At 41.2% G+C, this 15,168-nt stretch overlaps 1 protein-coding gene across 1 annotated transcript in view; it reads left to right on the top strand.

The window, feature by feature from the left end:
• Nucleotides 1-15,168, top strand: part of EPB41L3 (erythrocyte membrane protein band 4.1 like 3) — a 59,633-nt gene that overhangs the window by 31,825 nt on the left and 12,640 nt on the right. The window contains exons 8-12 of the mRNA XM_082304311.1: nucleotides 1,395-1,492; nucleotides 2,848-3,023; nucleotides 5,148-5,368; nucleotides 9,038-9,604; nucleotides 13,551-13,604. Of these exons, the coding sequence (XP_082160437.1) occupies nucleotides 1,395-1,492; nucleotides 2,848-3,023; nucleotides 5,148-5,368; nucleotides 9,038-9,604; nucleotides 13,551-13,604 (1,116 nt within the window). The remainder of the gene's footprint in view (nucleotides 1-1,394; nucleotides 1,493-2,847; nucleotides 3,024-5,147; nucleotides 5,369-9,037; nucleotides 9,605-13,550; nucleotides 13,605-15,168) is intronic.

Genomic DNA, 15,168 nt, shown 5'->3' with positions numbered 1-15,168 from the left:
GCGTGCACCAACCCAGAAATAAGATGATAAATCTTAGGAAAAATCCCAGGAGGAGTTCAGGATCATCAGAGGCAAAGGAGTGTCTCCATTTTAAGCGCTGGTACAATAATTGGTCTGTGATAGATGAAAAGCCTATATCCATTTTAGGGAGTGGAGCTGTACAGCAGGACAGAAATCACCTGGATGTGGATTGGCATTTCTCCCTTAGTGCAATATGGCAGCTGGGAGTCCCGAGCCAATGTCTCCAGTACTGGCTTCATAAGCGACCTGGGAAATCTGCTGGGGCCCCCCACCAGCCCCAGAGCCTGAGCCTTTTTTAGAGTCCTAAACCAAAATCCACAAACCTACATCTCCTGCCTCTCAGCAGACAGTTTTAGTAACCAAATTCCTAGTCTTGAGTTTGATTTTAAAAAAACGCTAATAGCCACTGATGTTCCCAGTGCCTGCACTCAAGCTCTCCACCACTGAAGTCCTATTGAGCTCTGCTGGGCTTGGTATGTAGCATCCTGTGACCTTATGCAAAATAATCAATGCAGTCTCTTTCCAAATCACATTAGATGATAATGTGATTCACCATCCCATGTGTCGCTTATATCATCTTTATTGTTTTGCTGTTTCCTGCCTTGTTTCTCTCTGTCAGCTCCCCGTAGGGATCCAGGCTTCCTTACAAGTGCCCTTCTGCCCACCTTTCCCCGATCACAGCAACACTATTTCGCCTCCTCAGCTATCTGCATGTAGCCATCAACATCTTACAGCAGTTGTAGCTGGCACAGCTTTTGCGTCTGGAATATATAAATCTACAGCACAACCTAGAAAGGTCTCTTAGTATCCCCAGTCAACTCTTTTCAATTACCTGTCTTTTCCTCATCCTCCCCAGGAGATAAATTAGCTAAAAACACTGTGATTTACTAAGTGTAGTTCTTTCACTGTAAATCTCCTTAATCTAAGGCTGTGTGAGACCAGATCAGTCCCTGGGGACTATTGCTCCCCTCCAGGCTATTATCAGGCTTCCCACTGTTGTTTAAACTGGTGAAGTTAAAACAACAGGGTTAAAACACTTAAATGATGTTTTTCTCAGAAGTCTCCCAAGTTGTAACTGATCTCTTTGTTACTACAGGGCATAAAACATCACTGTCGCCATCAAAAACCTCTTGCTTATTATCTCAGTTTCCCACAAAAAACAGTCCTCAAAGGTTGCCATTGATTATCACTCACAGCTTCCTTCCCAGACAGCAGTCTGCAGAATATGTATATATGTGGTTATATACATGAGCATATATGTTCACCCTTGCAGTGAGATTATATAGATGGAGGAAATTAAGATGAACCTGTGTACACTGTCTAAAAATAGATACACAGCATCAAATACATACTTCTTCTTTTTTCCTACCTAGTTTGAGCAGTTTGAAAGCACTATTGGGTTTAAGTTGCCAAATCATCGGGCTGCAAAGCGCTTATGGAAAGTGTGTGTTGAGCACCATACATTTTTCAGGTATGTGGATTTCTTTTCCTAAAGGTGTGATAGAAAATGCAACAGAAAAGACCAATTCTGTCAGCAGAGACAAAAGCCTTCAAATCAATTTGCTTTTTGATCACAAGGTATCTCTGAGCAGACAAGGGAAGGTTATTCCTTCTTCAAAATTTGAAATGTTTCACCCAAATTATTCATACTATTTCAGATAGATACTTAATGTTTAAAATCACCATATGGTCCCAATTAATCGTTTTGCTTTATCTGTGCCATGATATTACCAACCACTATAATTAAAGAGATGAAGGACTCTGCTGCACTTCTGCACATATGCTTGTGTAGGGAGAACAACTTATATGGAAAATTACTGGGGGATGTGGGTAAGAGTTTAAAAGAAAAAAATGAGACTCTTATTTAATTACATATGAAAATACAGACAGTAGTTGGTGGTGTATTTTTTGGTCACCCAGAATACCCAATCCATAGCTGTAATTTTCGTATTACTGAGGAATTTTGCAGGTATGTTTTTGACATCTAAGAAGACCTGAGAAAAGTTTGGGACAGTGGAATAATGCTGTAATTAGTTCGTGCTGAGATAGTCAGCAAAGAGATACTTAACAATGGAAACCCAAAAGGGTGAGATTTTCAAGGGCGTGAAAGGGCATCCAGCGCTTAAAAACCCCTCTCAAGATGTTTGGGAGGACTGAAGAATTCCTCTCCTTTCCCAAAACTATCGGTTCAGGCTGTCTGTACGTTCATATGAAATGCAGTCTTAGCAGCAAAAGATCTAAAAAGAAATGAGTGTGCATTTTTTGGGTGTTTTCTGATTTTTAATGGAAAAGCAATGTCTAAAGCATAAACACTATAGCAGGAGAATGGCTTCTTCAGCAAACTCCCATAGCCAAAATACAGAGGGCGGGAAGGCTCTAACCCGAAAAAGGTCTGCGGCCCTGTGAATGAATACTGCCTGGCATTCACTGGAAATCTGTTCTGGCCCTGTCCTCGGAATAACAGCACCATGTTAAATTTGAAGTTAAGAGATATATGTGTATTTCAGCCCAGATCAGGGTCCCTGATACAAGGAACACCTTATTTTTAGTTTTGGTGATTAGAAAATAATAAATCTGATTTTCAAGCAGGAAGGGACTGAGTGATTCTTGCCCATTAGGAAGAACTCAGCTCTTCAAATGCATTAGCTAAGCGGTTTTGTCATGCCATATGAGGGGCATCCTTTGATTCCCTTTTAGCCGCAGACCTGTGAGGCACAGGTTATGATGGAGAGTGGTACCCAACAGTCATCATCTCTCCTCTGCAGAAATAGTGGACTGATTTTTGGAGGAAGGGGAGTAACGGGTGCATTGCTTGGTGTGTTTTAGGCTCCTGCTGCCTGAAGCACCTCCAAAGAAGTTCCTCACTCTGGGCTCCAAGTTTCGCTACAGCGGCCGGACGCAGGCCCAGACGAGAAGAGCCAGCGCCCTCATAGACCGTCCCGCACCTTACTTTGAGCGGTCTTCTAGTAAACGTTACACTATGTCTCGCAGCTTAGATGGGGGTAAGGTCCTCTCAATTGACTTTGTTAAAAGTTATCATCACAGTGGTCACTGCTTTAGGTTAGGTATAAACCTCTTGTCATCTCATCTCCTTGAGCTTCAGCTAAGTGGAGGCTGTGAGTACCTGCATGTTCACTGCAAGGGTAGGGGAGGATGCAGAGAAATACTGTGCTAAATGTACTGCTGCAGTCCTTACAAAGTGGTTGCTTGGAGGAGGTCCTTGGGAGCCTGCTCTTCGTGGAGCCTCTGTCCTTGGCTTCGCACCTGCAAAGCACTTCCCTGCTTTGGGAAAGGACAGAGCGCCTGGACCTGCCAGCCTGGACCTGCCTGCCCGAGCAAGTCAGGCTTCAACACTTTTTCAGGGTTTGCATGAGTAACTGTTTGGGGTTTGGTTTAACTTGGCTTTTTTTCCGATGTAGGTTTTTCATTTAGGTATATGTTAAAATTCATAAGTGAATTATTACCCTTGATTGAGTAATAACACTTGCTTCCGATTACCTCACACCCTAGTTGGATGAGTGCTGACAGACTTTTTCCATACATCACTTTTGAAGGTGTGAGATGGAGAGTAACATATGCAGGTTTATAGTATGTCCTTCCTCCTTCTCTCTTCCTCCGTGGTTCATGGAGGTCATGGTTTTGCTGCTCCCTTAGGTTAAACCAGCATGTGATTCAGAGTCTCAGCAACTTCATCATCTGTTACTGTTGTCAGCTATTGAGTAAAAAGAGGTTGTGGCTTATTTTTGTAGAAAAAAAGACTGAGACTAAATTCAGAACTGCTACAGTTTTGAAAAAGAAAGGTGAATTCTCCCGCAGAGTATCACAAATGAATTGCAATGAATATAGCTTATGGTGGGGAGGGGGAGAAGCTTTGATTTAAAAGTACTAGTGACAAGCCTTCTTTTCTCCCCCTAAAGGTGCTGCTTGTCATTAATTATTTTGGAATCTTCTAATTCTGATGTGCTTCTTGCTCATACCAAGCAACTGGTGACCTGATGGCTGTGCATGTGTCTCAAAGCAGAAATTATCCTTCTGCGTTATTTTGTTTGTAACATCTAAACAAGATGTCTCCCTCTACTCCCTTTGCTTTTGCCTGCCTCCTAAGCTCATTCCCAAGAGACAAGATATCTGAAATGCTTTTTCCCAGCATTTGTTAGACTCTGTAAGGTTTTTATGATGTTAATTTGCATAAGTGCAAATGGGGAAAAGAGGTTTTTTAATCAATGCATATGATTTCTTCACTAACGTTACTATAACGCAAATGTGGCTGTAGCATTCTGCATCGTGATTACACTGTGATCCTGGCCCTGTCATTTGTTACAGATGCAAGTAACTTTATAAATTTGAATAGTCCTATTGACTTAGAAATTAGTTACACAGTAGTCGAGCAAGGCCTGGGTATATTATTAATGTTTTGATTACATTCTATCTGTAAATCTACCATTTATTTCAAAATCATTTATATATATTTAAGTTTGCTGAATTATCGAACGTTTACATCCTAAAATATTCTGGTTTGGTCCACTGAATTGAATGTCATCGCTTCCCAGAATTTTTTAGGATAATGAGCTCACTTAAGTGGCAGACTTTAATATTTGATAACACAAAGCTGCCATTTCTTGATTGTCAGATATTATGCCTGTGTTACATCAATATTATCATTTCCTATAATGCAGCACGTTACTTACTGTGCATTTGATCTGCATTGTTACATTCTGACGGATTTTCAAAAAAATCTCTTCCACCCCCATGGCTGATGTCATAGCTGGTTCTTCTTATGTTTCCTGCCTGATAACAGTGGCAATGCATTGATTTTTTTCTGATGTTTTACTACAGTAGCACTTTTAATGGCTTGCTGACATTTAACAACCGTGTAATGCACACATTAGCTACAGTAATGTGTGTATACACATCCATAATATATGTTTATGCATATAAAAGCGACAAGCTTTATTTCAAGTAAACAGTTTATTTAAATGTATGCACATGCTTCTGGTTTCCTGAAACATGACACAGTTGTGTTTTCAGCAATATCTCAAATGTTTTACTAACCCAGCTTTTTAATTTTATGCAGCTTCTCAGCAAAAGCTATTTCAGACTTTCCCTCTTTAAATATTTGCTTTTAGCATCAGTGAATGAAAACCATGAAATGTACATGAAGGATTCTGTGTCTGCTGCAGAGGTTGGTACTGGCCAGTACGCCACAACAAAGGGCATCTCTCAGACCAACTTGATAACCACTGTGACTCCAGAGAAAAAGGCAGAAGAGGAGAAAGATGATGAAGAGGGCAAAAAGAAAAGAGCAGAGGAAGTCACCCCGGTCTCGGCAATACGCCATGACACCAAGGTAGAGTTTTGAGGTTTTTGTATTAAACTGACCTGGCTGGAGAGTGCTCGGAGAAACGCAGAATTGTTAGGGAGGGAGGAGATACCCAGTTCCGTGAAAGGAAACTGGAACGTACACGGTTGTATGTACGTGTATATATGTGTCTTGAATCAATATTTTTATAGTACTACGGCATTTCATATAATGTTGTAAAAGTCAGTTCCTGCCTCAGACTGTTTTTTGAAATCCGTTTAACAGTCAGCACAGTGTTTTTTACACAGCATTCAAGAGCTCCTTAGGAAATACCCAAAGGTAGCGTAGCAGCACACGTTTTGCTCCTTTGGTCTTCAGTTGTGTTTTGACTTAAGTATGGACATAATTTGTTTTTTTTGACGAGGCAAGAAAATAGTTCTGTGTTCTTGTATGTAGCTCTGTGCTTTAAACTGTGGTATTTTTCTCATTTACTTCTCATAACACTCTGTTTCCTTGCATGTGTTTCAATGAGCATTTTTCTCTATTGACTTTTGAGTATTAATATACTATTATAAGCTTTTTTTCCTGGCTTACAAAAGCATTTGCTTCCCTTATTTGAAGTTTTGCATTCAAGAAAACTGTTTTTATTGATGATTCACTGCTCAGTTGTTAAATTGGATTCATCCCTCACCATCTCCAATGCCACCACCACTACATACACGTACACACATGGCTGTGCATTATATCTACTGTGTAATAACACAGACAGGGTAAATGAAACAGGGGGACAGAGAAGATACTGAATTTCAGAGCTTGACAATGAAGAGAAATAAGGTAGAATCAGAAAAGATCAAGTGTAAAATGTCTTCTGTTTCTTTTACATTGAGGAGAAGAAAACAGAATATGAAATACTGAATCTAGGATACCATTCAAAAACTGTACTATGGAATGCACTTGCTAAACAAGTAAGATTTACCGTCTTCATTTATGAGGAAAAACCTTGATGTATACCTTTACACCAACAAAACTGTCAAGCATGCAAATGTTAGAACCTGAACTTCTAGCCCTATCATATAAGGCCACAATGAGCTACGTGGCTAAAGGATCAAGTCCTCAAAAAGAGCTGCAATTAAGGTACCAAAAATCAGAAACAAATTGAAATATTGAAAATTGCAGATGAGAAAATATTTTTCTTTTGAAAGTGTAGACTGTAATTGTAGCATTAAAAAAATAATCTCAGTAAAATTTCACTGGGGTCTTCCTGAAACTCCATTAGTTTCTGCATGGAGAAACATTGATGAAAATCAAATATGCAGAAAATATCCAATAGAAAGTAATTCTGTTCCAAGTGTTTGTTAATTTAGGTCAATGGAGAGATCAGCTGCATTTCAAAGATCATATGTTCCTTATATATGGCTAGAAATAGTCAAAGATATTTTTAGGAGAATATTTTGATGGTACTTAAACATGCACAAACGAACTATTTTTAGGCCCCGCCCCCCCGCCCCAAAAGGTGGCTTCTGTTTAAACCACCTGCTAATAGAGCTTCAGTTTTGTAAGCCTACAGAAATCTCAGTCCTGCTTCCACTGGACCTGCTAACACTTTCATCATTCATTATAAAGAGAATAGGGTCTCAAGAAACACAGGACAAATTTGAAATCAAATTCCTATTTAAGGGTATATAAATTTTATAGGTAGGTTTTCAACTTCACTAAGACATTTTTCCTTTGTTTTATCCATATGTATTTAAGTCCCAGAAGTTATTCTAAATATTAACACTGCAAAGATGTCAATAAGTGAATAGACTGTATTTGCAAAGAATAAATTTACTTTAGATTTTTGGCCTTTACAATATAAAGAGAAGTTCTGTGTATTTAGCTCACATAAAGTCCTGTGAGTCCATTAGCATTAAATTTTGACTTGAGCGTACTGCGTTAAGCTCATAAAGAAGACGTTCATAAGCAGTTTGAAGTTAGGCTTGGTTTTGGTTGTTTAATTCAGGAATACAAATTGCCTGACCTGATAGATTGGGGTTTTTTAACTGTTATGGTTAGAGGAGAGAAGGAAAATGTTAAGGGGAGGGGAAGGGGTTCTTCCGTGTAAATATTGGGCTTAAATCCCATCCTATTGTTGATATACCTGGTAAAGATTAGGCTTAGTAGCTAGCATTGGTGCAACCTGTGTCTAAATCCTGCTTGTTGGCTCAGATTTAGCACCAGCTTGTACAGGCAAATGCTGTTTTAGCTTTGAAGTCATTCTGCTCTGGGGAGCTGGGAGTGGCAGTGGGAGTGAAACGCCTTTTATAGCTCCTCAGGGAGATGCGTGGTGGATGGAGCCCTTAGGGTTTGGTCACGGAGCCAGCGTGCCACTTCAGCTAAGTGCACCTAGTTGACTTTGGCCAAAACATTTCAGATCCGTCAGCATTGTGGCAGGTCTGCTGTACTGGGGTGTTTTGGTGGTGATGGCTGTTGTTGTCCTTCTAAAGAGCAGTTGTGGCTGCCCTCAGGGAGCATGTTAGGTGACAGTCTCCCCTCCTGCTGAATCACCTCCCTCCTCCTACCGATTTTTTGTCCTTGAGTGACCTTAAAGACTGGTTGAATGCCCTACAAGTGGCGTATCAAAGCAAATCCTGCTTGTTGGTAGCCAATACTCTGCATTGTGGTAAAATTTGTAGCAAAAGCATTGAGTACATTTTTACTTCTTCACTATGGGTAAAGAGTCACTTTTTGACTACGAGGAGATATGGCTTGGACCTCTCTCTGATCAGCCCCCTTTTGGGTCCCCAGCAAGAGAGCAAGGGGTCTGCCTAGCCAAAACCTTCAGATCCCTTCTTTCAACGTGCTGCCAAAGCAGTGGGGTACAGCGTAGTGGGGGGCAGCAGGGTGCATGGCTGGGAGGGGGCCAACCCCCCCAGTGCTGCCTGCTCCGGCTCACAGCGGGCAGAGGTGAGGGCAGCGCTGCCGGGACGCCCGGGGGAGGCCAGCCTGGGTGGTGATGGGAGCCGTGCTGAGGAGCTGGCTGCTGGGGTAGGTATTGAGCTAGTACAGTTTTTTCCATCGGTAACAGCTGACATATGGATTTATGCCCCCCCCCCCCCCCCCCCAAACCAGACTGCATTTTATTTAGGTTTAGGGTCTAGCATTTTTTTTAAATATTGTAATGGAGAAATTTGTGCACATACAGTTCTAAAATCTTCAGGGTTTTAATTATCGCTGCTGAGGTTGTCCAAGGCATAGATGGGAAGCATCTGGCACCCACTGGGTCTCTTCCTAACTGCAGGAATGCTGTCACAAGCAGTGTTGGTGTTAGAAATACATTCCCTTGTTTCTTTGTTGCTCTCCCTGTACTTCATGTTTGAAAGCTCCTTATGATCTGAAGCCAGTCTTACAGTAAGTGGAAATTGGCAGCACCTGAAACTCCACATATGGCCGTGAAGGTTTTTATGTAAATCCTGTGCTGCAGATGACTAGACAAATGCTGAATCAAGTTGCCTTTTGTAAGCTGTAACCCTGATTCACTAATACCTGTGGTGTGTGGCATGGGAACATGCACCATTTAACTCGGTGGAAAGCTGTGGTGTTAAAATACTGTTTGTAATTTTTTATATATATATATATATATATTATTTATCATCACGGAAGAAAATTAACTAATTACAGTTTTCTTTTTGTCCTTTTGCTTTTGCGCCTTGTTTGCTGCTCTTTCTCTGTCACCAGCCATCTTTGCTTGGCACTGACTCCCGCCACCCTTCGCCATCCTCGCAGCCTGGCCCCCATGCATCTTCAGCAAAGCTTCGCAGGAGATGCAAGGAGAGCGCTCGAACAAAGTCGTTAGGTTGTGAGGCGCCCAAAGAGAGCGCTCCAAAGCATGGCGAGTCAGAGCCGGACTCTGACAGAAAGGGGCGAGTTTGCTCCGCCGAGCAAGACGTGGCTTTTGGCTATAAGCAAAAAGCCAGCAAAGGCGGAACGCTGTTTTCCTTCTCCTTGCAACTTCCAGAGTCATTTCCTTCCCTCCTGGATGATGACGGCTACCTGTCGCTCCCTAACCTCTCCGAAACCAACCTCCTGCCTGCCAGCGTGCAGCACTACCTTCCCATCCGCTCCCCTTCCCTGGTGCCTTGCTTCCTCTTCATTTTTTTCTTTCTGCTCTCTGCCTCTTTCTCAGTGCCATACGCCCTCACTCTCTCCTTTCCTCTGGCTATGTGCCTCTGCTACCTGGAGCCCAAGGCGGCCTCCTTGAGCGCCTCACTTGCCAATGACCTGAGTGACAGTTCAGAGGAAGAGGTGTGTACCTCGGCATCGAACACACTCTTTTTTGTGTTCAGTGCTTCAGTCCTAACCAGTGTTAGATTGCTGCAATAGTGGTCCTACTTTCAGAGCCTCATTTCTGTCTGTGCTGATATGTTAGAAGGGGTGTTTCTGGGTTTTTTTGGTTTGGGGGTTGGTTTATTTTTCTTCTTTTTTATTTTTTTTCTCGTGTTGGGAGTGCAGCTCGGGGCCCAGGGTTAGGCACAACACTGTGTGGAAGTGGCTTGGTTTGAACTGTGTTGGCTGATGCAAAGTGACTTGCACTAAACAAATTGCCACTGATCAGCTCTGAAATATTGTATCTGAACCCACCAAGGCCTTTTCTTCCCCCTATCTGTTTATACTAGGGTTAAAATACTTATCTAAATAGGGGGAATTAAGTACAATTTCCTGCATAATTATATATGCATGCATATATATGTGTATGTATATACATTATATTTATATAAATAGCTAGCCAATAATAATGGGCACCCTCACCAACTTCAGGGGGTTTGAAATTCAGGTGGACTCAGCTTTTTGCAAGAGACCATCAGCTGTAGCCCGAGCCCAGAAAAGGCTTTCCGGTCCAGCGAAACCTGGATCTAGATTTTCAGCCTTGATCCCATCTCTGCTGCAGAGATTAAATTCTTTTCCCATGCTTAAATCCAGTGTATCAGTGAGAGGTCAGATTGGGACAGCTGTTCTGCAGCTGTTCGGGGAGCTTGCCATGTGGGCTGTCTTGCCATTTGCAGTGTTACGTTAGCACTGCCAAAACCGATGCCTCAAGCCACCAGGGTTATCGCAGGCAGATAAACCAACTGCAGGAGGAGTCCACAGTGGTTCTGGGAACTGTGGATATGATAATATATCCAGAAGAAGGAAAGGAATCTGCTTTTAAGTAACACAGTAGCTGGCATCTCAGTTTTTGCTGGTGCCTAGTTATTCTTTGTCGACAGAACTCATCAGAGTTCATTTTTCCTTTTTCCCCTTCATCTTCAAATGCAAAAATATGGGTTTGCTTTGTATGTAAAAAAAACCCCAGATCAGATAATCACAGACTAGTTGGCTGTTTGTAAAAAGCCATCTTGGCCACTTGTCGATGCCGTTGCAGTAGTTGTTTTCAATAAACCAGCTTGCGCATCTAAACATTTGTGTAATCTGCCACTGTTGGTTTTGTAAGACTTGGTGCAGGATTTCATTTCCTTTTTATTGAAAGCCAAAAGTCGCATGAATTTATCTTGTAAAAACATTGTCTTTAGATGCTTTTGGCTCTGTGGTGCCTAACAACTAAATAATGATGTACAATTTGTGATAAAAGGCATCCAAAATGTTGCTGTCTCATTTCGTGTCCTCGTTTTGAGATAGTATTTAGGTCTCAATTTGCATTAGCTCTGCACTTGGATTAATCTAATAGCAATAACAGCATTAATACAGTGCCAGCTCCAGAGGCAATAACGAGGCAGTGTTTATGTAATACATGGGTCTGTTCCGCTTTCAGAAATGAGCACTTCTTTTCATTAGTAAAGTTAGGAAGTATTGAGCATAAAAACATATAAAATAGGCTTTTCAGTATCACTTTTTTATGAGGGTGATAACTCTGGCAGTGCTTCCTGGCAGACAACACAGACTTGTGCCTAATCCAGGGGGTATTTCTTGTTCAAAATATTGCATGAAAGTGAATATGTTTTAAACTCGGGCATGTCTGCATTACATTGGCAAAACAAATCACAGCAATTACGATCGCAAGTTAGAGGAGGTGCAGCCACAGCATCTCAGGAGATAGCTGCCTTCCCTTCCTGCTCGATCCCTCGCCCGTCCATGAGCCCCACCAGCAGCTGCACTACAGCCCATCTTGGAGTTGAGCCCGGCCTTTCTTACTCTCCGCTCCAGAGGAAACCTGCCTTGCTGAGCCTTAATTCGCCATTCCCTGCTCTGCGATAACCCCAGATCTTTATTTCAAGTAACTCAGTAATGCTGACTTGGACTCCATGGCCGTTGATTGCTTATTTAGGATTTCATTGCTGTTATGGTAAAAGAAATAGAAACTTTTTTTTTCCCCCAGTTCACAAAAGATTGCACATAGTGATGCAGAAGGCTGCAACCAGTACCCTAAACCAAATCCATACCTTTCTGAGCTCTGTTCTCCCTTGAGCAGTGCATCTGGAGGCAGTCCGTGCAGTCAGAGACAGAATCTCACCCCTTAGATTTCATTAGCTTCTGTGTTCATACCTTAGTGGCTAGTATTTCTATTGACTAAATGCCTAGTTTCATTAATTCCTCTTTTTTTTTCTGTAAATAGGAGTGACAATGCATAGATTTTTTTTATATATTGCCATACCTTTACAGTTGCTTATGGTGTTATAAAGATGTGAGATCCTTCACTAATAAAGAAACAATTTTCTAACACTTTAGTGAAAGCAATTTGACCAGCTAGGTGGACTATTTTGGCATTACAGTTTCATTTAAAAATAAGCGGTCTGTCTAGTGAGTGGATATTGCTTGAAAAATTGCATATAACTTGCATTCATGCACTTACCGAATAGTCACAAATGCCTGCTTATTCTTCCACCTGTCGTACAAGCAATACAAATTATTCAAAGGAAGGAATGATAGAGAACAAAGCAATGAAAAGATATCCAAAAAGCAGTTTTATGAAACATTGGAGTTGTCAGAAAATGACAGAAGATAGGAAATTCAAAGACTGATACTCCATCCACCAGTAGGTTGCTTTTTTCTCTTGATTCATATTGATGTGATTTGAGGATGAGATGTATTGTCCTAGCTTTAAATTACCTGCCTGGGTTACCTTAGATTATCTAAGGACCACAGAAAATCACTAATCAAAACCAGAGCTTTCACTGATGTTAAAACAACTTGGATGTGCTAGCCTGGAGCAGTAGGGAGCACTTTCTTTACTTACTAGTTCTCCATAAGCTTGCATAACATCAAAAATAGTCGTTTGAACTCTCTTCTCAGCCTGTAGTAACCTACACTCAACTCTCTATTTATTAAATCTCGACACTTGCGTTCACCACTAAAATGTTCTTCACAGTGTCGAGCAAAGCAGGGATAGATCAGTCTGTGCAATGCTGTGCTTTGTTTCATTTTTATCACTTGTACCTAGTAAGTGTTTTTAGGGGGGGACTGAGTTTTATTTTTCTCCTGCTTTCATCCATATTTTTAAATGGAATGAGAAGTATTTTTGATTCTTTTAATGGCAGTTTTCTTTCCTTTTACTATCATGAACAATATCAGCTGCTCTTTATTGGAACTGAGTGGGATGTGATTACTCCGCAGACAGACAGTAGATGGGCTGGGGGTATGGTTATTTGAACTCCTTGGTAATGCAGACAGCCTCATGGTGTATAAATGTGGAGACAAGAACAACTTCTGTACAAATGAGGGGCTGAAAGTCAGGTGACTGTTAAAGTAGCCTTTTTTTTTTTTTTTTTTAATTAATCTTTTCCCCCTCCAGATAAAAAGTCAAATACCACATTAAACTATATTGGCTAGAACAAAAATTTGATGAATAATTTTCTGTAAAAAAAATTATGGGAGGAAAAGTTTGTTTAGAAAATAGTAGCTTTTTTTTTCCCCAGTTTTTTTTTAAGCCACCTGGCTTTCTTAAAAAAAAAAAAAAAAAATCTGCTATTCAAATAACACTTTTCCAGTGTTTTGTTTGGCTTATAAATTTGTTCCAGTAAAGCCATATACTGTGTACAGTACGCCTCGAGTCTTCCTCTGAGTCTGTTCTGTTTACTAATATAGCACTTTTATTTTGCTTCTTTGACTTGTGCGTGGTTTGAAAAGCAATGCTAATGCAGTTCGCAGGGATGTTGAATTTAACAGCTCCGCGTGTGAGCCGCGTGTACTGATGAGCTGGGTTTATTCTTTATTCCTGCCTTCCTCTTGGGACCCGGTTACTTGTCTAACCAAATAGACTGACAGTGAGCAGACGGATACTGCAGCTGATGGTGAGACCACTGCCACCGAGGTTTGTACAGTTGCCAGCACCCAGTTATGGCAGGGGAGAGCATTTTGCCTCATCTCTTCCCGACCCTGAGTGCCAAACTGCATGTCTCCTGCGGCAGTTCAGGATCCCTCTCTGCGCCTGTGTGCATGTGCGTGCGTGCGAGAGCTTTGCTCGTCGAGTTGTGGTTTTGGTGCTCCCCACGGGTTCCTCTTCTTTCTGTGTTTGGTTTGGAAACTGCGAGGCCTCTGTGTTGTGCAGATAGCGGGGTGGTGGCAGCATCGCCCATGCCAATGCTGCCCACCTGGGACAGTCGTGCTGGCCAGATTGTGCCCTGGGTTGTTCAGTTTGCTTGTTTGCTCTTATGATCTGCAGCTTGTGTGGGAAAGAGAGGGGGGGAAAAGACAGTAAAAAGCAGTTTTCAAATTTTATGAATAAAAGTATTTCTAGGTTATAAATATGTAAGGTTTTCCTTGAATGTAATTTCATGTGTCATCTTCACATACTGCCACCAGTAGTCCAGGTATTGTCTTCAGAGGAGGAATGTAAAAAAAATTGCGATTTCCTTTGCACTGAGAAGCCTCATATCCACAACACAGTACATAGACTGTACAGGCAAATTCAACCCTATGTGACTCCAGTGAAGTGCATATACTGCTTTTATAATTAATATGGTTGCAGCTGCAAACATGAGCTGAATTTGGTCTGACATCTGGTAGAAGACAGAGTCTTACCACAAACACTACTGTAGGTTTTCAGTAGGATCTCATTAATATTTCAGACTGTTAAAATTATTGTCAAGGAAAAATTCTCTGTATGACATGTCAGGGCAATTCAGCCTCGGCTGTAAATAGAATAGATTTGAACTGAGTTATAAAGTAATCAACAGATAAAGATTTTCCCATGGGTCATTTGACTAATTAGGACTATATGAAAAATTAACAGTAAAATAGTGGCACGAGCATTAAAAGAGTCCAAACAGAGCAACAACATAAAGTCTGTTGAGACTAGTCAGGAGTATAAAATGCTTTGAAGTGCCTCTTGCACTGTACGGCTTCAGGCCTTGAGCCATACAGAAAGTAAAACATAATCCTAAAACTGTGACATTTAAAATGTTCAGTCTATTAATCAAAAATGTACAATAATCTTCCTACCTGCCATCTTTATTTTAGGGGAGAAGATTATGTGAACCTCAATTTTCCTTATGGATACATGATTTTCAAAAATTGTGGTATACTTGCCATCTGAAAATTCAGCCCTCAGAAATGAGGCTGCTTGGGCAGTCCATATGGCATTGCTTTTGAAAATGTGAGCTGAATGGTGTATGGCATTCCAGAAGACCACCACTGCAGATAGATCCTGAAAGTATATATACAGGCTAAATATGAAATCAAATTATTTAAATAAAGAAAGGGAGTGGGGCTAGGGAACTAGCATTTTAGGCAAAATACACTTCGTTCTCTAGAAACTGTTGCAGGTTGTTTACCTGTGGCAAGTTTATGCAAAGCTTTGCCTGTGGCCCAGGTGATGTCATATGTTTAAACTCTGGGGTTATGGACTTCCAAAGAATTTGCTGTTGCTGTTTGGT

This window comes from Platalea leucorodia (assembly GCF_965183815.1).
Source record: "Platalea leucorodia genome assembly, chromosome: 1".
Taxonomy (NCBI): Eukaryota; Metazoa; Chordata; class Aves; order Pelecaniformes; family Threskiornithidae; genus Platalea; species Platalea leucorodia.
The sequence above is the reverse complement of the archived record's forward strand: the minus strand, read 5'-3'. Positions and strand labels throughout refer to the sequence as shown.